The 25,493-nt window shown below is 53.9% G+C and overlaps 1 protein-coding gene across 1 annotated transcript in view; it reads right to left on the bottom strand.

Annotated features, from left to right (window-relative positions):
• Positions 1-23,985, bottom strand: part of PODXL (podocalyxin like) — a 48,237-nt gene extending 24,252 nt beyond the window's left edge. The window contains exons 1-2 of the mRNA XM_055589388.1: positions 23,968-23,985; positions 23,139-23,538 (exon numbers count right to left, since the gene is read on the bottom strand). Coding sequence (XP_055445363.1) covers positions 23,139-23,538; positions 23,968-23,985 — 418 coding nt within the window. The remainder of the gene's footprint in view (positions 1-23,138; positions 23,539-23,967) is intronic.
• Positions 23,986-25,493: the final 1,508 nt, after the last annotated feature.

Consider the following 25,493-nt stretch of genomic DNA (forward strand, 5'->3'; position numbering starts at 1 on the left):
TAACGGAGCCATCGGAACCAGCCACTTCAGAGGCCAGCTCCTTTCCAAGAGCTGTCTGACCTTGAAATGCGTTCTCCTAGCCTGTGACATACATCTGCTTCGGAAGCCACCTCCTTCCCTCCCAGGAGCAGGCTCTGTGCATGTCGGGGGAGGGCGCGCTGTGATCCTGCCTCAGGTTCAGCCTGGTGGGAATCTGAGCCCTACCCAGCTCTCTAGGGCCCTCCATCCTTGGCACCCCAATCCTGCTTCCCTTCTTGAACTGGCCCATTTATTGCCAGGCTTCTGTATGGCAGCTGGGAATTCATTTCAGCAGGAGCGGGGCAGGATGGGGGGAGCTTTGGAAGGACAGAGACCCCTAAACTCCTGGGTGGGGCAGGGACCTGGGGCTGTCCTAGGAGCTGAGAGGAGCTGCAGGCCCACTGTCTGCCCGGCCAGGATGTTTCCCCACGTCCTGTAGATCAGATGTCCTCTCTTCACCCTGCATTCGGCCCCCTCACTCTCCCTCTTACCCTCATTTTGAAAGATCTGATGCCCCCTCCCTTGCCACCATGTACTGTCCCTGCCTCCATGCTTCTTGAGTTTTATTGAATCAGCCGCCTGACCCTGAAATTCATTTTCCCAGCCCGTGACATCTGCTTCTTGCACCTCTTCCCTCCAGGAGCTGAGCCACACTCCTCACTCCAGGTGGGTCTCCTCAAGTCTCACATCTCGGGGGTCTGGCCATCCTCCCCAGCCACTCCCTCCTGCACAGCTGAGAGCTCCAGGCCTTCCACCAGGAGGCCTTTCTAGATTTGCTTCTGCCTCAGCTGAGTCCTGTCCTTGGAGGCTGCCTGCTCTGGTGCTCTGCCCTGGGTATCTCATTAGATCTCTGCATGGTGAGAAGTGAAAGTGTTAGTTGCTCAATCATGTCCGACTCTTTGCAACCCCATGGATTGTAGCCCACCAGGCTCCTCTGGTCCATGGAATTCTCTAGGCAAGTAGTGGAGTGGGTAGCCATTCCCTTCTCCAGGGGACCTTCCCCACACCAGGGATCAAACCCAGGTCTCCTGCATTGCAGGCAGATTCTTTACCGTCTGAGCCACAATGCTTGTCCTCTGTGACTGTAACAAAGTCAGTTATCCCCCCAAAAGTTCTTAAGCTTGTGGGGGCAGGGAGGGAGGGGGACCCTGACCTGGGTGAACAGTATCAGCTCGGGGTGGTGACAGCTGGGAAAGGGGGTCAGGGCTCTGGGCTGCGAGCCCAGGGAGAGGAACAGGGAGGCGGACTCGCCTCACCTCGACCACCTGGCCGTGGCACTCTCCCGGGGCTGCGATGGGCCTGGGGGAGAACCTGGACCCTCTCGGTGCCTTGGGTCCTATGTCCTTGGTCTGCCACAACACAAATGGGGGTGCTTACAAGAAACCGATTCCCAAATAGGTCTGGCAGCCAGAAGTGTGAGATCCAAGTATCGGCAGGACTCCGCTCCACCTGGAGGCTCCACGGGGAACCCTTCCTTGCCTCTTCCGGCATCTGGGGGCTGTTGGCATTCCTTCGCTGGCAGCAGCATCACTGCCATCTCGGCCACCGGGGCGGGGCCACACTGCTGCCTCCTCCCCTGCTATGTCTCTGAGTCACTGAATCTAGGGCCTATCCAGATACTCCAGGATGACCTCATCCTCAGCTTAGTATCAGTAACATTAGCAAAGACCCTTGGTCCAAAGGTGATCATCAGTTTCAGGGATTTGATGTACTTATCTTTTGGGAAGGGTGGATTTTTTTTTTAGACTGCCATGGTCCCCATCTGAAAAATGGGGACAATGATCTTTGAGTCTTCTCTGTACCCCTCCAAATGGCCCCCTGCTTGGACTGAGGGCCCCAAAGATGTGCCTGGCCAACTTTCCTGGCATAAGGGGTGTTCTGGGACTGAAGGTCTCTCTCCCCCTCAACTTGGATGTTGAAGCCCTACCCCCAGTGTGATGGTGTTAGGGGTTGGGGCCCCACGACAGAAGAAGAGAAGTCACCGGAGCTTCCTCTGTCTCTGCCACGTGAGGACACACTGGATGGTGGCCATCTACCAGCCAGGAAGAGGGTCCTCACCAGGAGCCCACTCTGGCGCCACCCTGATCTCAGACCCTCCAGCCCCCCGAACTGTGAGAAAGGCGGGTCTGAAAGGCCACCCTCATTGTCCCCGTCAGGCCAAGCGGTCAGGCAGACAAGTGCACCCACAGGTTCTGGCCAGGCTCCACCCGCCCTGCCCCTGCCCCAGGGCCTGGCCGCTCTGACTCCCTGGTGCCCAGTGCCCCAGGGGGTTATCAGGCCCAGCTCCTCTGCATCCCTTCTCTCGGAGGGACTCAGAGCTGCCCCCTCGGGGAGATACTTCCAGGCATTCTTCAAATCTGGAATTGTTCTGCCCTTATCAGCTTGTTTCAGCTGGCCTGCCTGACACTTGCTCCCAGGGTGGGGCCTTGTCTGGTGGTTTCCCAGCACGGGAGAGGGCTGCCACTGTCCAGCACGGGTATCTCCCGGCCATGGAGAAGGGCAGGCTCCCCTTGGGCACCTTGTTCCCCACAGGGGAGGGCGGTGTGGCCAGAGGACCTGCTCCTCCTCTTTTCCAGGCCAGCAGTTCTTCCTTCTTTCCTGGCCCTACACCTGGAGTGTGGCCTGAGCCCGAGGCAGGCGGGTCTGGTGTGGACACACCCCTGCCCAGTCCTACATTGTGACCTCTTCCCCCACCCTCACCCTGAAAGTGGGACCGGCGGGGGTCGGGGGGGTAGGTGGGGGCGGGGTTAAGAGCCCGAAGCTGGGAGCCCAAGCCCCTGGGTTCAAGCCCTGTTCCATCACGCCCTGGTCAGGTGCCAGGCACGTGTCTTCACTCTAGTCCTCAGTTTCCCCTTCCGTCAAAAGTGGAGGAAGGTGATTAACAGTAACTATAACTCACACCTCTAGGCATTCAGAGCAATGAGCATGCAGGGGAAGTGCTCAGGTATTCCAAGGGAGCAGGGAAGAGCCTGCCAAGTCAGGTCCCCACGGTCTCCCCTGAGATGCTGGTGTCAGTGTGGGCCTTGAGGCGGACGGGGGGATGCGAGGCTCTCCCCAGCATTCCCAATGAGGCCTGCCGTGTAGGGTGGGGAAGATGACTGCACCAGGGTGACTGTGGTCCAGTGAATTCTCAGACCAGGGGGTAAGCCAGAATTTTCTTGGAGAAGGAAGAGGAACCGGAGGCCAGGGTGTGGCCTGGCTCCAGGGAAATGTTTCCTCACCAACACAGAGAAGCCCAAGGGAGAGGCGGAGCAGAGACAGGCAGTGAGGCAGGGGCTTTCCTGCAGGCTGCCCAGCCGTCCCAGAGACAACTGGCAGCCTGAGCCTCCCTCCTGGGAGAGCCGTTTAAGGCTGACTGGGCTCCGGGACCAGGGTTTGGAGTTAGGGACCACATGGTGGGCTAGGGAAGGGATGCTGGGCACGCCCCTCTCCCTCTCAGCCTGGGCTTCCTCCTCTGTGAAACAAAGCTTCAAGTTTCAAAACAAAGTTTCCGTGAAACTTCTGCTTCCTTCCCCAGCCCAATCCTGAGGGATGTGGGGGATGATGAAAGAGTCTGAGTAAGCGTCTGACTCTGGGTGAAGAAGGTGAGCAACTCATGTATTAAGGTGTATTGACCAGAAGACCTACATAGACATTTCTCCAAAGAAGACATACAGACGGCCAAGAGGCACATGAAAAGATGCTCCACATTGAATCAGTAGGACACGCACATCAAAATGACAATGGGGTATCACTTCACACCGGTCAGAATGGCCGTCATTAAAAAGTCTACAAATATCAAACACTGGAGATGGCGTGGAGAAAAAGGAACCCTCAGATATTGGTGGTGGGAATGTAAGTTGGTGCGGCCACTACGGGAAATGGCGTGGAGGTTCCTCACAAAACTAAAAATAGAGTTGCCATACGATCCAGCAATCTCACTCCCGGGCACGTAACCAGACAAAACTATCATTTGAGAAGATACACGTACCCCTATGTTCATAGCATCACTATTCACAATAGGCAAGAAACAGAAGCAACCTATATGTCCACCAACAGAGGAATGGATAAAGATGATGTGGTGCACACATACAATGGAATGGTGGTGTTGTTTAGTCACTAAGCTGTGTCCAACTCTTTGTGACCCCTAGGACCCTGAAGCTTACTAGGCTCCTCTGTCCATGGGGTTTCCCAGCCAAAACTAATAGAGTGAGTTGCCATTTCCTACTCTAGGGGATCTTCCTGACCCAGGGATCGAACACATGTCTCTTGCACAGGCAGGTGGATTCTTTACTGCAGAGCCACCAGGGAAGCCCCAGTGGAATATCCGTTGGCAGATGGATTCAGTTGTCCATACTTATACATTCCTTTTTTAATAGAGTCCACATATAAGTGATATTTATGGTATTTGTCTTTCTCTTTGACTTATTTCACTTAATATGATAATCTCTAGTTACATCCATGTTGCTGCAAATGGAATTATTTCGCTCTTTTTAATGAATGGAATATTACTCAGTCATAAAAAAGAATGAAATAATGCCATTTGCAACAACATGAATGGACCTAGAGATCATCATACTAAGTGAAATAAGTCAGAAAGAGAATGACAAATACCATACAATATCACTCATATATGGAATCTAGAAAAAAGAATGTATATATATGTATGTATAACTGAATCACTTTGCTATACAACAGAAATAAACACAATATTGTAAGTTGATTATACTTCAATAAAAATAAAATATACTATCAACTGAGGGGCAGGGCTTTTATGGAAAAAACTCAAAAAAAGTTTCTGTTATTAAGAAAATAAGGTGGAAAACGGTATCTACCTTGTTCAGCACCATAGAAAGTGGTCTGCAGGTGGCTTAGGCCTCCAACGCAGGGTGTGGGCTGAGGAAGAACAGCCTGGCTAGGAGTCAGGGGCTGGCTCCAGATGGGGGTGGGGGCATGCTGCTATCTGGGCAAGACATTTGCATTTCTTGAGCCCTGCCTCCCATTTGTAGGATAATGATATTGTGCCAGGGAACTGTAGAACATGGGTTGGCTGACTTTTTCTGTAAAGAGTTTTTTTTAACATCTATTTCTTTATTTGGCTGTGCTGTGTCTCAGTTGTGGCAGTTGGGATCTGGTTCCCTGACCAGGAATGGAACTCAGGCCCCCTGCATTGGGAGTATGGAATCTTAGCCATGGGACCACCAGGGAAGTACAGAGAGTTAAGTATTTTAGACTTTGCTAGCCACACAGTCTCGGTCACAATTACCCAACCCCATTGTAGCCCAAGAGCAAGCACAAGCAGTGTGTGAATAAACAGACGTGGCTGCTTTCCAATAAAACTATATTTATACAGATACAGGCTATGAGGCTGCAGTTTGCCGGCCCCTGATACACACAACCCCTCCTGGGTCTGGGGCTAGCAGGCTAGGTTTCTATCCAGCTGTGGACCCCATTATGTGATGTCCCGGGAAAGCCCCACAAGGGCCACCGGCACAGGCCTGCTGTTAGAAATCCAGCCATGAGATAGCTAACCAGGACAAGTATTTGCTACTCAGGTCACAAACAAGGGGAAACACCTAAATCATTACCTATTCAAAAAACAAATTAAAAAGTAAGTAGTGGTTTGGTCGCTAAGTCGTGTCCGACTCTTGAGACTCCATGGACTACAGCCTGCGGGGCTTCTCTGTCCACGGAATTCTCCAGGCAAGTATACTGGAGTGGGTTGCTGTTTCCTTCTCTAGGGGATCTTCTCAACCCAGGAATTGAACCCAGGTCTCCTGCATTGCAGGCAGATTCTTTACCGATTGAGCTACGAGGGAAGCCCTAAAAAGTAAGAATAAATACTAAAAATCTAAGAGCACCGCAGTCCACTAACAGACATTAGAGGGGTGAGCTGGGCAGCGGTCCTCACAGAGCTGCCTCCCATCCTGACTGTTACCATGTATGAGTAATGTTGTGGAAGCAGCCACGGTCATACCCTTCATGCCCTGTAATCTGCACAGCACCAGTGTTCCCATGGATGGGGCCCGTGGTTCAAACTCCCTCTGACCCTGAGGGTAATGGCCAGTGACAGCTGGGAGCAGGGGCAGGGCTGGCCAGCCCGATGCCCAGGTTAGTAGCACACAACTTGGCTCCCTTTCTCTTCTCAGGGGCTGGCTGCTCCCGTCCACAGAGCTTCTCTCCCAGGCTGGCCCACTGGAATTGTCTGCCTGGGGCCCCGGGGTTTTGACTACTGAGCATCTGCTTCTGTGGGTTCAGGTAGCTCCTGCTGCGTGCCATGAGGGGAGCCTCAGGACAGCCCCCTCCCCCTTTATTTTAACAAGGTCTCACTGAAGAGCTATGTACCACCCATCACAGGGGAGAATGGAGCACTGGCACACAACCAGCGCCCAGATGGCGGAAAAGGACACCTCATCTCAAAGCCTTCCCTTTGTTCCCTTCCAGTCACTCTCCATCCCCAGGGCAACCTCTCTTCTGACTTTAAATATCATAGGTCACTTTTGCCTGGCCTGGAATTTTGGATCAATGACATCACACAGTGTGACTCTGGGGTCTGGCTTCATTCCCTCGGCATTTCATTTGCGTGATTCATCGCGGCGTGTAGGTGTGGACCATCCACTCACTGCAGTGTGGTACTCTGCTCCGTGTGTCTGTGTCTGTCTGTCCTACTGCCATTGGGCACTGGGGTGGCCTTGGGGCAGGCCCTGGGGCATGGGCCGCACTTTGGGCGCGTCCGTGTGGAGGCTGAGCTGCACAGATGGGTCCCACCAGAGTGCAGGGAGGGAGAGGATGGGAGGGCTGGCCCCGGGCCCACCTCCTGAGCGCCTCCCCTGCCACCCGGGTCCCAGAGTCAGGCAGAATCTCGGGCCCTCCCCGAGTGGGCCACTCGACTTGGCTGCTGCCCCAGAACCACTCCCGACTGGCTGGCTGGCACTCAAGAGTGGGCTTTCAGCGCCGTGGGCGTTGAAGATTTGGAGGGGCAGGAGCAGAATGGGGAGCCAGGAGGCCTGCTATAGAGCAGCCCTGCTCTCATCCTCCCCCCATCCCCCAGGCTAGCACAGGGGGCCTTCAGCAAGCTCTGCGATCCCTCCTGGTGACAACCCCAGGCCCGAGCTGGCTGCCCACCCCCAGCAGATGCTCTCCAGGTGGGGTCAGAGGGCAGAACCCCATCCCCACACTGTAACAAGACGCTTCGAAACGCGTTCTCTGGATTACTCATAATGCTGTTGCTGATGGCAGAGAGGACAGAGGAGAGCTTGGAATTCGTCAACTCTGGTCACCCAGGATGTCAGCCCACCTCTACCTGAGCGCCTGCGGCCCCTCCTGCTTCCTCCTCCACTCCCGCATCGAGGTGCCTGGCCTGGGCCAGCCTCCTGCCTCTGAGCCACACTCACTGCCTAAGGGAGGCTGGGCACAGGGTGTCAGGCTTCGTGGTGGGGCTGTGGCTCTTCCTGTACTGGAAAGATAGACTAACCCCTTTAAAACAACACCCTACCCGGGCCTCCTAATCCCTAGGTCTGCTGCCGACCATGTGAAGCCTGATCTGTGTGAGCGGGCAGCCGGCCCAGCAGCCGCCAAGCCACTGACCTGCGGTGGGCGGGGTGATGCCTGGCTGACTGGGCATCGCCAGGGAGTTGGGCTCCCCTACAAAGGTCAGGACGATGGGACAGCACCCTGGGGAAGGGGCAGAGCGCCTTCAGCTCCTCCTTGCGGTCTGTTTCAAGGACCCTGAGTGCGATGTACAAGCCTCCAGCAGGAGAAGGAGCTTAGAGGGTGGGAGAGAGAGCCGGGTCCTGAGTGAGCCTGGGGCTTCCTGGGGGTGCCTGGTCTTCTGGTCAGGAGAAAGAGAAAGGCCTCCCTTAGAACAAAGTGAACGATTTTAAAATGTCTAAGCATTGGGGGGGAAATGTCAAAATACTCCAATTCTTCAGAGGTCTGCTGGGATGAGAAGGCGGGCTGACCACCGTGCCTACAGCCTGCTGAGGGCTGGAGCCACAAACGCTGTGCCCAGAGCTGAAGAAAGGGGGGGATGGGGTGGGGAGGGGGGATTCACGCCCTGCCGCGCCTGTGCCACCTGAGGCCACGGGCACAGGCAGGTATGTTTCCTCTCTCTTCTCACCACGCAGTTTCCTACCAACCACTATCAGAATCAGTGTATCCTCATTCCTCTGAAGCTTATAAGCAGCATTGCTGCTCCTGTCTTCCTGACCAGACACTGAGCCGCCAGACTGAGCAGGGTCCCATCTGGGTCTCCCCAATCCGGTGTGGGGAAGGTGCCCTCATGATGCTCCTTGTAATGGAGCCCCGGGCTGGGGAGATACAGGACTTTAGCTGGGGGAGGGGTCTGTCCGTAGAGGTGGCTCTCCCCATCCCCTTGCAGGCCCACATTCTCCTTGCCCTTGCCCCCCAAACCCCGCTCTGCACCTGCTTCTTGTAGGCCCTGGGATGCAGCCAACGCAGGAGCGCATTTGGCATCCCACTCCTTCCTTAGTAGCCAGTTCAAGAACAACCCTGGTAAATATTTTTCCGCAGGAGCACGTTGTCGTTCCCACGGCCACCTTCCCCCCCTCCCGAAGCTGTGAAAATCGCCAGATGTGTACGGGTTTCTCAGCTGCCCCTGGAAACCTCCTCCAGGGACCAGTCGCCACTCCTGGCCCCAAAACAAAACAAAGACCAAGAGCCAGAGGGAAGTCCCGCACTGACGGCTGGTGGCCTCTGGGAGCCGAGGGAGCAAGCTCTGTGAAAGGCAGCCTGCGATTTTCCCAGGGAACGACAGGTTTCCACCTGCTGGAAGCTGAAGGTGAAGGCTGCAGGCTCAGCTTTCCAAATGTCCAAACTTTTTTTTTTTTTTTCCTGTCCTGGAGAGAAGCCTCCCCTTCCAGGAATAACACCTGCATCTTTCTTGCTGCAGGAAAATCCACGTTGGGACGCAGTGCCCACACTAAATGTGCAGCGCTTTGGAAGACAGGGGGTGGGTAGGAGCTGAGGTCCGTGTGCTTCCGGCTTGAAACCCCACTCAACTCTACAAAGTGGGTTAAATAAAGCCCCAACCCCATCACCCATGACTCTGCTCTGCACTTGGCCCAGAGAAGCAGGGGGAAGGCAGACTACCCCTCCCCTTGCAGAGCAGGAAACCTGGGTTTCTTTGGTGTTGGAAGACTGGCTAGTGGGGAGTGGGGGTCTGGTCGGGTGCTGCTTAAAAGAACAAACAATCCTCCCGAATGAATATGGCCGAACAATTGAGGGCAAGCCCCGCCCCCTGCCCCCCACCAAGGCCTGCAGGAAAAGTTAAAAGCCATGTTCCTTTTAAACAAAGCCAAGTTGTCCTCATGTTTGGGCCTTAGAGCCCAGTCAAGGAAGCTCAGTTTCCTATTCACCCCGCCTAGGAAGTGAATCAGGAATCCCAGGGTCGGGCCCGGCCACAGCCAGGTATCCAAATGACTGAAAACTCGCCTCCAAAAAGTAGTAGTCAAGGGGTCAATTCCAGTTGAGCTATATCAAATCCTAAAAGATGATGCTGTGAAAGTGCTGCACTCAATACGCCAGCAAAGTTAGAAAACTCAGCAGTGGCCACAGGACTGGAAAAGGTCAGTTTTTACTCCAATCCCAGAGAAAGGCAATGCCAAAGAATGTTCAAACTACCACACAATTGCACTCATCTCACATGCTAGCAAAGTAATGCTCAAAATTCTCCAAGCCAGGCTTCAGCAGTACATGAACCGAGAACTTCTAGATGTTCAAGAGAATTTAGAAAAGGCAGAGGAACCAGAGATCAAATTGCCAATATTCGTTGGATCATTGAAAAAGCAAGAGCATTCCAGAAAAACACCTGCTTTATTGACTATGCCAAAGCCTTTGACTGTGTGGATCACAACAAACTGTGGAAAATTCTGAAAGAGATGGGAATACCAGACCACCTGACCTGCCTCCTGAGAAATCTGTATTCAGGTCAAGAAGCAACAGTTAGAACCAGACATGGAACAACGAACTGGTTCCAAACTGGGAAAGGAGTACGTCAAGGCTGTATACTGTCACCCTACTTATTTAACTTATATGCAGAGTACATCATGCGAAATGCCGGGCTGGATGAAGCACAAGCTGGAATCAAGACTGCTGGGAGAAATATCAATAACCTCAGATAAGCAGATGATACCACCCTTATGGCAGAAAGCAAAGAAAAACTAAGGAGCCTCTTGATGAAAGTGAAAGAGGACAGTGAAAAAGCTGGCTTAACACTCAACATTCAAAAAATGAAGATGATGGCATCCAGTCCCATCACTTCATGGCAAATAGAGGGAAAAACAATGGAAACAGTGACAGACTTTATTTTCTTGGGCTCCAAAATCACTGCAGATGGGGACTGTAGCTATGAAATTAAAAGACACTTGCTCTTTGGAAGAAAAGCTATGACCAACCTAGACAGCATAATAAAAAGCAGAGACGACCAACAAAGGCTTGTCTGGTCAAAGCTATGGTTTTTCCCATGATGTATGGATGTGAGAGTTGGACTATAAAGAAAGCTGAATGCTGAAAAATTGATGCTTTTGAACTGTAGTGTTGTAGAAGACCCCTGAGAGTCCCTTGGACTGCAAGATCAAACCAGTGAATCTTAAAGGAAATTAGTCCTGAATATTCATTGGAAGGATTGATGCTGAAGCTGAAATTCCAATACTTTGGCCACCTGATGCAAAAAACTGATCATTGGAAAAGACCCTGATTTTGGGAAGGATTGAAGACAGGAGGAGAAGGGTACAACAGAGGATGAGATGGTTGGATGGCATCACCAGCTTGATGGACATGAGTTTGGGCAAGCTCTGGGAGTTGGTGATGTGCACAGACTGCAGGCCTGTCGTGCTCCAGTCCATGGGGTCACAAAAAGTCAGACATGACTGAGCGATCGAACTGAACTGAACTGAAAAGTAGCCGAGGAGGCTCCACATCACCAGAACAGCAGGTGCGAACACCCACACCCCATGCAGTGATTTCACAGTTGTTCTTTTCAGAAGAAACTAGGAGCAAAATGAAATGTTTCCTTCCAAGGTTCCAAAGGTCAGGACGGGGTTCAGGGTCGCTTGGGTCACACAAGGGTGATTCTGAAGTCAGACCCAGGGCTCCTTCTCCTAGGTGGAGAACGGGAGGCACCACCTCTTGTCCTCGGCCTCACAGGCTCCTGACCCTACTGTTCCCCACTCTCTTCACTGCATCTCACCACCCTTCGAGTGGGTGCAGAAGCCTGGATGTCTGGGCCAAGTGTCTCTGGTATCCCTACATCTCAAGCACTAAGACAGAAGTGCTCAAGTGGAAGACTGACTCTGGTAAACAACCATGATCCTCCTGCCTCGAATTTCCCATCTGGAAAGTGGGTGCAGTGCTCTGGAGGTGGCACATCCAGGGCCAGAGGATTTCAGGGAGGCTGGTCCTTTATAGACTGGTCTTTGCTTTTAGAGTAGTAGCATCATGACTAAAGATGCAGCCAGAGGAGTAGCTGATGCCCACCCCTCAGGCTGGGGAAGCAGGGGCCAGAGAGAGGCAGAGAGTTACAGAACAGACAGGGCCGGATGTGGCTCAGTATACGGTCCTCTGTGATTATTCTGGGTATGTCCTCTGCTCTAGAAGCCGTGCAGACATCACTTTCCTCGCATCCCTGGGTCATACTGTCAGAACAAGAAAGTGAAAGTGAAAGTCACTCAGTCGCATTTGACTCTTTGCAACCGCATGGACTATACAGTCCATGGAATTCTGAAGTGGGTAGCCTTTCCCTTCTTCAGGGGATCTTCTCAACCCAGGGATCAAACTCAGGTCTCCCACATTGCAGGCAGATTCTTAACCGTCTGAGCTACCAGGAAAGCCCAAGAATACTGGAGTGGGTAGCCTATCCCTTCTCCAAGCGAACTTCCCCACCCAGGGATCGAAGCGGGGTCTCCTGCATTGCAGGCAGATTCTTTACCAGCTGAACTACCCAGGAAGCCATCAGAACCAGAGGGACCCTAGAAATCATGGATTCCCTCTCCATCAAGGGAGAGATGGGCAAACAGATAGTCAGCATCCTGGGCAACAGGTCACGCCTCCTTTGGTAACCAGAACTCTGTGGTCCAATTCCCAGGTGGCTGTCTATCCTGGGGGCATATGCCCTACGCTCCCGGTTCCAGGTCCTGCTTCTCCTTGCCTTCAGACAGGGAGGAGGAACCATCTGACTTGGGGTGAGATGAAGAGGATAGAGCAGCTCACATCTTCCAGGAATTCAAGGTGTCACTGGCAGTCCCCCACCCCGTCACTCCCATCACCACCCCCAAAAGCATCATGCTGCCATGTCTAGTCTCCCCCAGTCTCCCAGCTCCCCAGGCCCTCCTGGATGGATCCACAAGCTTGAATCCATTCCCATTATGCCAGTAGTTCTGGGGCTGAGACCATCAAGCAAGTCAGTCCTTTTCAGACCACGGAGTAACAGCCCCTCACTCACAGATGAGAAAACACATGTACACACCCACACACACACACACCCCTACCTTAACTGTCAGGAGACCCCAGGGGCACTTATAGGTGGTGTCTTGAAACAGCTGCCCATGGAATTCAGAGATGTGAATTTGTGTGGTCAGGATCAGATTCTAGATTGCCCCCAGGCTTCACAGCAAAGCCAAAGTGTTTCTCTAGCTACTTGCAACCTCCCAGGATGGGGCAGTGGGGAGGGGGGGGCGGCGGGTGGGGGGGAGGCGTGAGATGGGAGGACAAGAGTCTGACTCTCAAAAAGCTAGCTGTCCATAGCATAAGCTCTCTAGTGCTCTGACCCACTGTATCTGCAGAGAAGTTGACACCAGGATAACCTCGAGGTGGGTGGGGGGTGGTAAGCAATCTGTATGATGCTCTAAGGGTCTTCTGGTAAAGGGGTGCATTGGGGAGTAGGCTGACAGGACAGCACAGTGGGAAGGCAGGGACCCAGCCCCCGCTACTCAGCAGTGCCCCCTAAAGCTGGGGTGCACGACTAAGCCTGCCTGAGCAAGGGGCTCGTGGACCTGCCTGGGAGAAGGTAGGGGCCTCACCTGCCAGTGGCAGCTTGGGACGCACAGGCAAGCTGGTGACTCAGCAGACAAAAACACACTCCTTTCAGCCATTTGGTTCCCTGAATCCCAGGAAAATGACAGACTGAGGGTGGATGAGATCTTAGCACTGAGTGGAAAGTTCCAGCATCACTGCCTCTGGTGAGCCATTTTAGGGTGCTGGCTCTGGAAGCCCCCTTCTCCAAGGCTCGAGACAGGATGACAGAGTCAGATCGAATTGGAAACAGAGATGTCACGATCAGGGGCTCAAAAGAGCAGGGGCAGAGGCACAACAGGAAGGAAGCTGGAAGTAACTGGCAAACTGTGTTTGCTCCCATTGGAGCGAAAAGGTCAACCATCAGAACACGCACAACCAGTCTTCATGATGCCTCCAACTTTCATGTGAGAAATGCTTTGACCTTTAAGCACTCAGGAGAGGCCACTAGCCTTGAATGCCACTCATCCTGCCCAGACTCAGGTACAAGCAGCTTTCCTAGTGGCCACAGCCTTCCAGAAGTTTCCTATGAAGCCCCTAAGGAGGGAGGGCCTGCTCCTGCTCCATCACCACGTCAAGAAGATCTTGCTTAGGGGACTTCCCTGGGGGCCCACTGGTTAAGAATCTGCCTTCCAGTGCAAGGGATGCGGGTTTGATGCCCGGCTGGGGAACTAAGATCCCACATTCCATGGGGCGACTACTGAGCCCTTGTGCTCTGGAAGCCAAGTGCCGCAATGAAGATAATGTGTGTTGCAACTAAGACTCAGGGCAGCCAAACAAATAACAAGTAATAAATAAATAGAAGATCTTGCTTTGCAACACCCCTGACACAGCCAGTTGTGTTTTTACATTTGACCTGGTCCAGGTCTTTACATGGGCTTCTCAGGTGGCACAATGGTAAAGAATCCACCCGCCATGCAGGAGACTCAAGAGACAGAGGTTCGATCCCTGGGTCAGGAAGATCTCCCAGAGAAGGGAATGGCAACCCACTCTAGTATTCTTGCCTGGAGAATCCCATAGACAGAGGAGTCTGGGGAGCTACAGTCCATGGAGTCACAGAGAGTCAGCTGGACATGACTGAGCACACACACAGAGATCTTTACATAGGATTGTCTGGGTTTTGGCTCTGAAAGTCATCCACCCATTCCAGACCATCTCTCAATCCTGGGTAAACTGGGACAGCTGGTCACTAACTTCACACTGGCATCCCCCCAATAGATGTTCTATTAAAAAGAGGAAGGAAAAGAGGAAAAGGTTCCATGGTTAAGGTGTGCCTGAGGAACTTGGGGTTAAACAAAAGTAATGAGGGCCCCTCAGACCACTTCAGATCCTAGAATGTGTTGACTTTCCACCGAGGGGAGCAGAGTAGGCAGCCTTTCCCAAACGTTTTGGATCATGGTTCCCTTTTATTCATAAAACAATATTTTATTCATTTATCAAACATTTACTGAGAGTGTAATTATTAAAATTTTGAGTAGTACTGGGTGTTCTTTGGAAGGACTGATGCAAAAGCTGAATCTCCAGTACTTTGGCCACCTCATGTGAAGACGTGACTCACTGGAAAAGACTCTGATGCTGGGAAGGATTGGGGGCTGGAGGAGAAGGGGACGACAGAGGATGAGATGGCTGGATGGCATCACCGACTCATGGACATGAGTTTGAGCGAACTCCGGGAGTTGGTGATGGACAGGGAGGCCTGGCGTGCTGCGATTCATGGAGTCACAAAGAGTCGGACATGACTGAGCTACTGAACTGAACTGAGTGTTCTTTTTGTACAGTTTGGGACACAGCTCATCTCACTGAATTGTAAAAGGAAAAAAAAACCCATATGGTGCTAGCCCAGATTTACCATCTCAGTAAACAGAGGCACGGGACACGCCCCACTGGTGTTTATTGTGGAGAAAACCAAAGGCAGCCCAGCTGCAATGACTCAATGGGAAAAGGTCACGGAGGAGAAAGCTCAGCCCAGCAAGGCCACGGCAGATGCACCAGTTTGGGAGGGGGCAATGGCAGGATCTGTTTCATCACACCTCACCTTGGGTTAGAGCTGAAGTCAACTAAAGAAATAAAACTAAAGTATTGTCAGGCCCATCACTGACATGACATATGAAATATTCAACCCTCACCGAGGAAGGCAGGAAGAAACAAGCCAGGAAACAAGTCTGAAATCACAAGGCTAGTAAGCGACAATGTGCTCAGTTGCTCAGTCATGTCCAACTCTGTGACCCCACGAACTGCAGCCTGCCAGGCTCTTCCATCCACGGAATCCTCCAGACAAGAATACTGGAGTGGGTTGCCATTTTCTCCTCCAGGGAATCTTCCTGACCCAGAGAACCCCTGCATTGACAGGTGGTTTCTTTACTACTGAGCCACTTGGGATTCAAGCTTCTGACTTTGAAGCCTGGGGCACTATGCCAGGAGATTTCTATTTTTCTTCTCTTTGACTACAGACAGAACTCTCAAAGGACTTCTTTTGTGGAGACCAACTCTATAGAACAGATAATTGCAGAGCCTCACCAAGTGAATGGGATGTGAATTGGATCCCTCCCAACTGACCTACTCTTCATTTTCCCCTCCAGGAGTGTACGCCAAGCTCTTGGAGGCCCCTAAAACAGTTCACAGAACCTCTCCAGGTTTAAGGGCCACTGGCCTCCAGCTGCTGCTCTCGCAAGAGTCCATGGACCAAACTCCTAAGAACAGTATCTCCTGCTGCCCTGCACTTGCCCTGCTGAGGCAGGAAGAGGAGCATGGGACACAGAAACTCTTCTTTCCCATCCAGAGAAATGTGGGGGACAGGAGTCCCCCATGCTTGCCCTGGCTGAGGCCCTGCTTATGGGATGGCCCCAGGGCACCTGGCTCACTGGTGCAGCTCATGGCTGAGGGACTGGAGAGGGAGGGAGCTGGGTTTCCCTGAGCATCACAAGGAGCTGCTCCATCAATACGAAAAGGCTGGAGCTGCAAAAAGCAAGGACCAAGCTGGACGTGGCTGAGCCAGAAGGTGGCAAAGCCTCAGGTCACAGGGGCCAACTGCTTGTTTCACTTGTGCAGATAGATGCAAAGTGGATCTTACTACAAGGTAGAAGGACTGAAGGAAGAGAAAACCAGTGAGCAGGACCATGATAGCATGTGCCAGGGACCTAGTCCAATATCCATCATCCTTCACTTCTTCACAACAGAAGCACTGATTGTTGGTTAGGCACATGTCTGCCTGAAATAAAGCTCACTCTTCCCGCTTCCCTTGCAGCTACATGTGACCACAGGACCAAGCTTCATTCAACAAACTGTAACTGGATGGGGTGTGCGTGGTTTCTAGCAGAAGAGCTGCAGCCTTCTTGTTCTTTTCTCCTGACAACTGGACCACAAGGCAGCTCACCCTCCTGCCTGTGTCCACTCCGCCATGGATGAGGCCAGCCTCCCTACCACCTGCCTCTCTGCTGGAGTCAGGTCAGGAGCCTCATAGTTGGAGAGCCAGAACTGGCCGATAAGATTTCAGGTTCTAATACAGCTCGCTCTGCCTCTTGCTCACTCACTCACTCAGCAAATATTTATCGAATACCTACTATGTGCCGGTGCTTGTGGGTGCTATGGCTACAGCGCTGACCAACAGAAGTCCCTGCCCTTGTGGAGCTCGGGAGACAAAGAAATGAATGCCCATCAGGACAGATGGAGACAAGTCTCAGGGGAGAAGGGGTGGGGGCGTGGAGGCCCAAAAGCTGCTCTGAGAAGGTGGCACTGCAGCAGAGAGCTGAAGGAAATGTCAGATGAGGCAGGCAGGCATTGGGAATAAGAGCTGCTTATGTGATCTACCATGGCCCTTGGTGCCTGGGGCCTCCATTTGCCCTCTCTGGAATAATCTGTGAGATAGAGGCTGTCCATAGGCAACCTCTGTGGCCCTGGCTGGAAAGTCTCACTCCAGTCAGCAGGATCTGAGCAGATTAGCAGAGGAATCAGACCAGATGGAGATGGAGGGATCCCTGGGACAGAGCTCCATGAATTTCTGCTGCAAAGGGGGCATGGGTTCAATCCCACCTTGCCTACGTTCAGTTGAAGAATTACAAAGTGTCCTGGCCTTCCCACTGTCCCTTCCATGCTGACCTGAGCTGGAAAGTTAGGGGTCAGACAACTGTGGGCTCCCAGGTCAGCCCATGCATCTCCAGGGGTCCAGCTCTGGAAGGGTCCTCTGCACCCCAAGCTGGAGCTGCACGGCCAGCCACACATGGACGTTCCTCCACACTCTCTCCCCACTGGGCTGAGGCCCACAGCCTTCCGGCCATGACAATTGGCGGAGAGGGTGCCACCCTGCACCCTGGCCCTAGGGAAGTTGGAGGTAAGGCTACAAAGGAAGAGATGTAAGGCTACAAAGGAAGAGAGGGTGGTGGTGGTGCATGCCAGGTCAAGGGGTGGGACAGTGGGAGGATGGGTGGCTGGGAGGCCAAGAGGCTGGGGATCTGTGCTGGTTGTGGGAGTGGTCCACAGCAGCCCCTGTATGAGAGCACAGGGTGGGGACACGTGAGGAGGGGACACATGGGGAGGGGCATGTGGGGTGGGGGCACGTGGGGTGGGGCCATGTGGGGAGGGGGCTAGTGGGGTGGGGACATGTGGGGAGGGAGCATGTGGGGTGGGGGCACGTGGGGTGGGGCCACATGGGGAGGGGGCTCGTGGGGTGGGGGCACGTGGGGTGGGGGGCACATGCCATGGGGGCACGTGGGGAGGGGGCTCGTGGGGAGGGGGCACGTGGAGTGGGGGGCACGTGCAGAGGGGCAGGTGGGGAGGGGCTGCTCCTGAATCTGCAAATGATGCTGCATTTGTGCACTAGTCCTCAAACAATGACTTCTCACCTGCTCTTTGTTCTGGATTCTGACTCCATGCTGCAGATACCAGAGGCACCCAGGCAACGGGAGACGAGACACGCAATCACGACGCGTGGGGCCAGCACTCTGACAGGGGAGCCTAAATCTTCAGTGACAAAGTGGCTCCAAGCCTCAGTGTACCTGGCCAGCGGAGGGGTGGGGAGAGAGTCTGGGCACCCAGCAGAGATGTCACCACCAACCACGCAGCCCTGTCTTCACAGGGTCGGAGGGAGCTTCTCCAATGCCCAGGGAAGAATGAGCCCTGAGGTTGAGTACATTTACTAGTGGCTGCGGCTGCAGACACGCACATGCACACACGTCCCCAAGAGGCCCAGAGAACTTCAGCAAGTTCATCCCCTCATCTGAAAAAACGAGGGTGTGTAGAAGATGACTTCCAAAAGGCTCCCTGCTCTAGAATTCTGTGTTCTCTGATTTTCTGGGTTATTCAGAAGTACTGTGGAAACCACCCTTTGTTGACTGAATTCTATTTTGAACAGCCAGCAGGCTGCCTACTTGAAGGTATCTTATGGACTGCTGCTGCTAAGTCACTTCAATCGTGTCCGACTCTGTGCAACCCCATAGACAGCAGCCCACCAGGCGCCCCAGTCCCTGGGATTCTCCAGGCAAGAACACTGGAGTGGGTTGCCATTTCCTTCTCCAATCTTATGGACTACACTATTGCAAATAGAAGGAGGCTCCTTACCGTGTATCTTTTGTGTAGATTTTCTTGAAGGCTTTCCCTACAGAGAATACCTAGAGCTGTGAATACCTACATGTGTGGCCTGAAGAGTGGTGATCCCAGATCTGCCACCTGATGTTCTAACAGCCCCACAAAGTGGACAGGACACAGGACAAGGAGAGAAGCACACCACTACGTGGGGTTGGCTGGGGATGAAACGAGACACCGACACCCCCTGCTGAGCCCCCTGCCCTGCATCCTACATGGTGGGCATGACTAGGAAGTAAGCCTTGAGCTGAGGACAGAGCTCCAGCCTCCTCTCGGTCTGATGAAGTCTCTAGGCAGGCTTGGGTTCGGACGGCTGGGCAGGGAGTGGGCAGAGGGTGGTCACTCTCCTTCTCCAGGGACGTGGGAGGATATCCACTCTAGCTCGAGCTTGTACTTGGCAGCCCTGCACAGGGCCCCAGGGGGTGTGAAGAAGCCAGCCCTTCCTGAGGTAAGGATCATCTACATTCCGACGCCCCTCCTAAGAAGTGCCAAGCGTGGTCCGGAGGGTTCCTTTCACTTCCCTTAGGAGCTGAGCGGTCCTCACAGCGGCCGCCTGGCTGGTCTGTATTCCCACGCCCGGAAGTCCTGAACCTCTGTGGTTGCTTCCAGTGGCTCTGGCTGCTGCAGAAAGAGCCCGGTGGCCAGCATCACCACAGGGGTTCGAGCTGGCCTCATGCCTCGCCCTTCCAGAGAGCCTGAAAAGCCAGGGGCTGGGGCCAGTTCCCCTCAAGTTTCCCAGTCCAGATAACATTTCCTGAGCTTAGTGCCCGGTGCTGTGCTGGGCCCTGGAGGACAGATGAATGTGCTACCGGCTGTGCCCTGAGGGGCTCCCTGAGTGGAGGAGACGCCCTCACAGACCCTGGAACAGGACTGGGTTCCCTCTAGGGAAGCTCGGCAGAGGTGACACCAGAAGGATGGACGGGGTTAATGCTCCAGCCCTCCCCACCCAGGGGGATTCACCCCAGGTGGAATTCCCATCCTTTCTGGGCTTCCAAAGCGGGGGCAGAGATATCATAACCCTACTCAGCGGGACCCCTTCCTCTCCCTCCAAATTTTGAGAAAAAAAGCAAAGGCAGGGAGCTGCCTCTCCCCCCACCTCTGTGCCCTGGCTTCTCTAGGTCCTGGGTGACCCCCAGAGGGCCCTCCCTCCCTGATGGCCACACCCTGCAGCTCTGGCCAAGCAGCCACCTGGTGTCTCTGGGAGTCTTTGCTCAACCTCCCCAGCCCGTCCGCTCCTCCCTCTCAGCCTGCTAGAACCAGTCTCCTCCCAGTACCGCCCCCACTTTGTCTAGCTCACTCCAGCCTCAAAGCCCAAACAGCACCTCACTGGAACACCCGCTGTCCCCAACCCCACCCCATGGAATGTTCTTTCTGGGCTCTGAAAGTTCACCTCCTCCCCAAAGCCTCCCTGCAGCTCATTGACTCTCTCAGCTCAAGAAGCCCCCATCATATCCCCAGCTTCTGGTCTTCGCTACACCCTGCAATTCATTTTGCCTCAGGCCACCCTAGGAAGGATCTCTCACCCCCTGCTGATCCTTTTATTTTAAAATCCCTGTATAGGACTTCCCTGGTGGTCCAGTGGTTAAGACTCTGTGCTCCCAATGCAGGGAGCACTGGTTTAATCCCAGGTCAGGGAACTAAAGTCCCGCATGTTGCATGGGGTGGCCAAAAAATTAATTAATTAATTAAAAAATAAAATAAAATCCCTGTATAACCCCTGCCTCACTTTGCCCAAATCACCCCTTCCCAAATCCTGCCACTTCTCCACATATGCCGCCCTTTCCCCCAACACGTGGCACTTTAAGCTTCAGTTTTTTATTACTGCTTAGCAATTGACACAGACATTAGCAGAATCTTGATGCTGGGGGAAGAGCACATATGGCTTATTAACCATAAAAGCCAGGATTTTTTGAGTTCTGACGGTGAGTTGGGCACAACGGCAAACTCATTAAAATGTTATCTCTCATTTTCAGAACAACCTGCAAGATGGAGATTTGTTGTCCTTTTTTACAGACTCAAAGAGGTTCACTATCTGGTCTTCAGTCATGTAAGTCTGTCTGATCCAAAGTTCGAGTGTTTTCAACCACCTCTAGCTGCCTTTCCCTTGCCTAAGATTCATCCATCGAATGACACAATCAGACCCTTAAGACAGTGCTCAGTCAACCTGTCCTTTCAGCAAAAGCCCAGAAATGTCACGGTGACACTAGATGTTCCCCTGCTCTTTCATTCTGTCTTACAGATATGGAAACAGGTTCAGAGGTACAATTTGCCATATGGTTCAACCAAGTGGATATCAAACCAGAAAGGGGTCTAATGGGTTGTCGGCACTGGGCTGGATGCTGCTGACGCTGTGTGACCCACCTACAATAGAAGGTAAGATCCCAGGGCCCTGTCGGATATAATTCGTTTGTTCTACTTGAAACCTTGCTTAGAACTAAATCACAGGATTCCAGCAGTTTGGGGGTTCACCCTCCCAGATGACTGCAACTCAGCCAGCCATACCTTCAGAAGAGCAGAGATGAAGCCGTCCTTACTGGGTCCCTATGGTGTGCTCAGTCATGTCCAACGCTTTGCGACCCCATGGACTATAGCCCGCCAGGCTACTCTCTCTGTCCATGGGATTCTCCAGACAAGAATACTGGAGTGGGTTGCCATTCCCTTCTCCAGGGGATCTTCCCAACTCTGCCACAGCCTGCACCCTTCAGCCTTCTCTGGTCTCAACATAGCAAATAATAATGTTAATAGTGATATTCCCTTGCCAGCTAACACTCTTCAACACACTTCCCGTTATCACTACATACAATGGTAGCATTTTAGGAACCGGACACCTGGGCTCAGAAAGTCCAAGTGATTTGCTGGTGGGAGAGGAAGCAGGGTTATGGTTCCTCTTTTCTTTACCACAGATGGAGCTCCTACCATACTCCATGCCCCATGCTAGGCTTGAGGAGGGCTTCTTGGAAGAGACAGGGTTTCTGGGCAGTGCACAGGTGCCAAGGAAGACAGTCCCAGCCTCGAAGCCAGCAAGGAGTGGGGCTTGGAGCTCTTTGCATTTTATGGGTGGCTCCAGACAGAGTGACCTCTGAGGACAGAGGAGCAGGGGTCTCATCCCACAGCCTCCACCTTCTCCTTCAAGCTCAGCTCCTGAAGCTCAGAGGCACTGGGAACTACCCCAGCCTTCCTAACACAGCCCATCTCCCTTCTGGATGGTGCTAAGAGGCTCCTGGCAGAAAGGATGAGCGTTGGGTCCACACTGAGGTCCATCTGCCTGAGAGCAGGACTGAGAAGAGACGCCCCACTCCTGCATCTGCTCAGCCCTGCAGGTTGTGCAAATCTGCAGTGCTCCTCACACTGGAATCCCTCCTGCAGGCGTCACCTCTTCACCCACTCACCCCTTTCAGGCCAAACTGTGGAGTCTCAGGGCCGCTCCCTGGAGGATGCCCAAACCTGCTTGCTCCTTGAGCGCCTGCCCCTTCCCACGAGCAAAGTTCCCTCTGACAAAGAAAACAGACTGCACTGCCATGCCACCCCCGCCTTCCCCTAAGACTTTAGTCCCGAAGGCAGCACCTACCAAGAAGAGCAAGGTCCCCTCTCTGTCTCGACTGTCACCACACCCTCCTGACTCTAGAATGGAAACAGGGCTCTTTCTCCCTGCAGACACCTGCTCGGGTGGGCAAGAAAGAAATGCTTCTCTCTCCTGGGGCTGAGACTCCTAGCTGTTCCTAGGGACTCTGGGACAGTACCTGTCTCACCAGATTTTCACCTTTAGAAGAAATACGGGAGATGTGTCTATGGCACAGTGCAGGCTGGTTTCATGAGAGAGAAATTCTTTTCTCTACAAAGGGTTGGGAGGGACTCTCATCTTCCTGGCCGTGCACAGAGAAGGGAGTTGTTCCCTCGGTGCCCTGGAGGCAAGGGCCCCACTCAGGTGAGTCTGGGATTGTGGAGAATCCACTTATTCCCTCCCCCTTTCCACCTGCCCCAGCACAGGTTCAAGTGAGCTGAGTGACCACACTCACTCAGCAGAACGCGAAACACATGGCCTCGAGGGCCGTTACTGGAGGTTTGTCACCTGCTTCGGGGACTTCCTCATAAGCTCCCAGCCTGCCGCTCTACCTGGAATTAACGACGACACAATACCGTTCCTTACCGCTCCAACGCGGAGAAAAAAGTGATCAGACGCTGGGGGTCCAGTGGAAGCGTGGAGGCTCGCGGTGCCCCAAGTCCCGACTCTAGGACAGCGAGCCCACTCAGCGCCGGAGCGCCCGTTTGCCTGAACAGAACCCATCGCAACTCCACCCACGTGGAGATCCGGACGACCCACGCTCGGATCCCGGCACCTGCGGCGTTCTCCGGGGATGGGAAGGGGCCTGGCTGGTGCAAGGTCAGGGCTCCGCGTGTGACCCCGGGTAGTAGTGGGCGCAGGGGCTGCTCCCGGGTCCCGCCACGAGGCAGGGCGGGTTTCCCAGCAGCGGGCCCGGCCGGGGGCGCACCGGCACATGGGGAGTCCCGGCGGAGCCCGAGCCACCATCACTCACCATTAACGGAGAGCAGCAGCGACAGTAAAAACGCCGAGAGCAACAGCGCGGAGCGCATCGTGTCCTGGGCGCGGGCGCGGAGCAGGTGGCTGCGGACTTGGCCAAGGGTCCGGGCGGCGGGAGCGTCTGGACGCCTCTCCGGGAGGCCTGGCGGTGGCTCCGACGGCCGGGCGGTGGCCCGAGCGTCCCGAGTCGCGCTCCGGTGGCCCCTCCTCGCGGCCGCTGCGGCAGAGCCGGCCGAGGCGCCGAGCCAGGCGGCAGAGGAGCGGCAGACGGCTGCGTCCCGGGCGGTGTCTGCGCGGCTGCGGCCCGGCCGGCGGCTGCGGCGACTCCGGTCCCGTCCGCGCCGGCCCCCGCCCCCTCCCCTCCCCTTCCCCAGGAGCGCGCGGGCGGGGCGGCGCTGGGCGGAGAACAATGAGCCGAGGAGGAAACTCCGCCCTGGCGCGCGGCGGGCGGGGGAGCACGGCCGGCTCCCGGCTCCCGGCTCCGGGCTCCGGGCTCAGGCTCCTGGCGGGCGGCCCCTGCTCGGGGCAGAGGGGATGGGGGAATGTGAGCGGGAGCGCCGGGAGGCGCGGTAGCGGGGGAGATTCCCGGCACCAGACCGCCCCCTGCCCGCCCCGGAGCGCAGGTGTCTCCCGCGATACTTTTGAGGCGAGTCTGGCGGGACCGCCCCCCCTCAACACTGCCGCGTTCCTATTCGCCCAGATCCAGAGCTAGAAGGCCCCCAAGGCTGTGTGTTCTCCACGGAGCGCTCCAGGCCTCCCGGCTGCAGCGCGTTTTGTTGCAAAGCCTGAGGAGCGCGTCTCCCCACCTGCTAGGTGCAACTCACTTGCGGGCGGGCCCGCATCGCGCACGACTTATGAGCAGGTCTGCGCTATAGGGTTTGCACCATAGGGTCTGCACCCAGCAATCTGGACTAATTAGTTGTTCAGCTTTTCTAAACCGACCTCACTTGTGAATGGAGGTGATGGGAAAAGACATGCAAAACCAAACAAAAAACAAGACAAAATATTGAAGGATTAATCATATGTGCCACTTGGTGTTCTAAGGGCTTTACACATATTAAGTCATTTATTCTTCGCAACAGCGATGTTTTCAGCTTCATTGTGTAGGTATGGAATTGACTGAAAAAGAGGTTTTTCAGTGATCTGAAGATCACAGAACTGGTAACTATCAGACCTGCTTCTGAAAGTAGTTTGGAGGAAATACTTTGCGCAGTGCCTGGCATATAGCAATTGCTCAGTATTACTATTGTTCTTACTCTTGCTATATCAAGAACAACAATGAAAATTTAGGGCTTCGATTTAAAACCGACTTGACCTCAAAACCTAGCTATGCCCATCTATTAGCTGTAAAACCCTGGGCACGTTATTCCGTGTACCTCAGCTCTTTCCATCTGTAAAACAGGGATAACACTACCTAGCCCAGAGGGTTGCCATGAAACTTATCTAAGATAAAATGCTTAGCACAGGGCCGGGAACACAGACAGTCTGCGGGAATGAAGAGGCCCCGCTCCCAGTACTGGAAGGAGAAATTTGCAGACCTGGGGTAGGGGTGGGAATTGAATTCCATAAACCGAGTAAACCCGGTTTAAGAACAAAGACCTCCCCCTCGGTTAGGTGGTTTTTGTTTTCAAAAGCTGCTTGAATGATGCAGATCCTGGAATCCCCTGCGGAGGATGCTCAGGGGTGGCTCCGGGGCTGGGGTTGGGGGGAGGGGAAGCAGACCCAGAAAGGGAAAGATGATTAACTGGGGGGCAGGGGGTGGGGGGTACGCTAGGATTTGGTTCAAGCGACTTCTGGGTTGATAAATGGAGTCTTTCTGCCAGATGGGTCCGGGGTGGGAAAGAAGGGGTGTCCCCAGAGCCCAGCCCCGTGCCAGGACCCAGCCCAGTGGACTCCTCTAGCCCCTCGAGGGGGCTACACGCATACGCTGCCCTAAAGGCACAGGATCTTTGAGGCAGAGAAGGAAGCGGGGGCACTCTGGCTGGGTTTTTTGCGGCAGCAGGCTGGGCTTGGGAATGGCTGACCTGCCTGTTTTCTTCTGGAAGTTTCTGCAGGATCATTCTGGCCCCGTTTTCCATGCCGCATATGGGAAAGACAGAGTGTGTTCCCTATAAATATTATGGTGGGGGGCGGGGGGGGGGAGCTGTGACTATCTTTGATATTTTTTAGTACTGTTCCCCTTATATCTGTGCCAACAAAAGGCTTGTTTCTCTTTCTGAAACCAAGCAGTGTGCTTAAAAAGTTGGGATTTTAAAATTTGTGTATTGTGTGCTCTTCGATTTAAACAGTAATTTTGCACTCAATCGGTGGCTCCAAAAATCTAGAAAAGAGCATGTTAACTCACAAAGGG

Source organism: Bubalus kerabau, chromosome 8, assembly GCF_029407905.1.
Source record: "Bubalus kerabau isolate K-KA32 ecotype Philippines breed swamp buffalo chromosome 8, PCC_UOA_SB_1v2, whole genome shotgun sequence".
Lineage (NCBI taxonomy): Eukaryota > Metazoa > Chordata > Mammalia > Artiodactyla > Bovidae > Bubalus > Bubalus kerabau.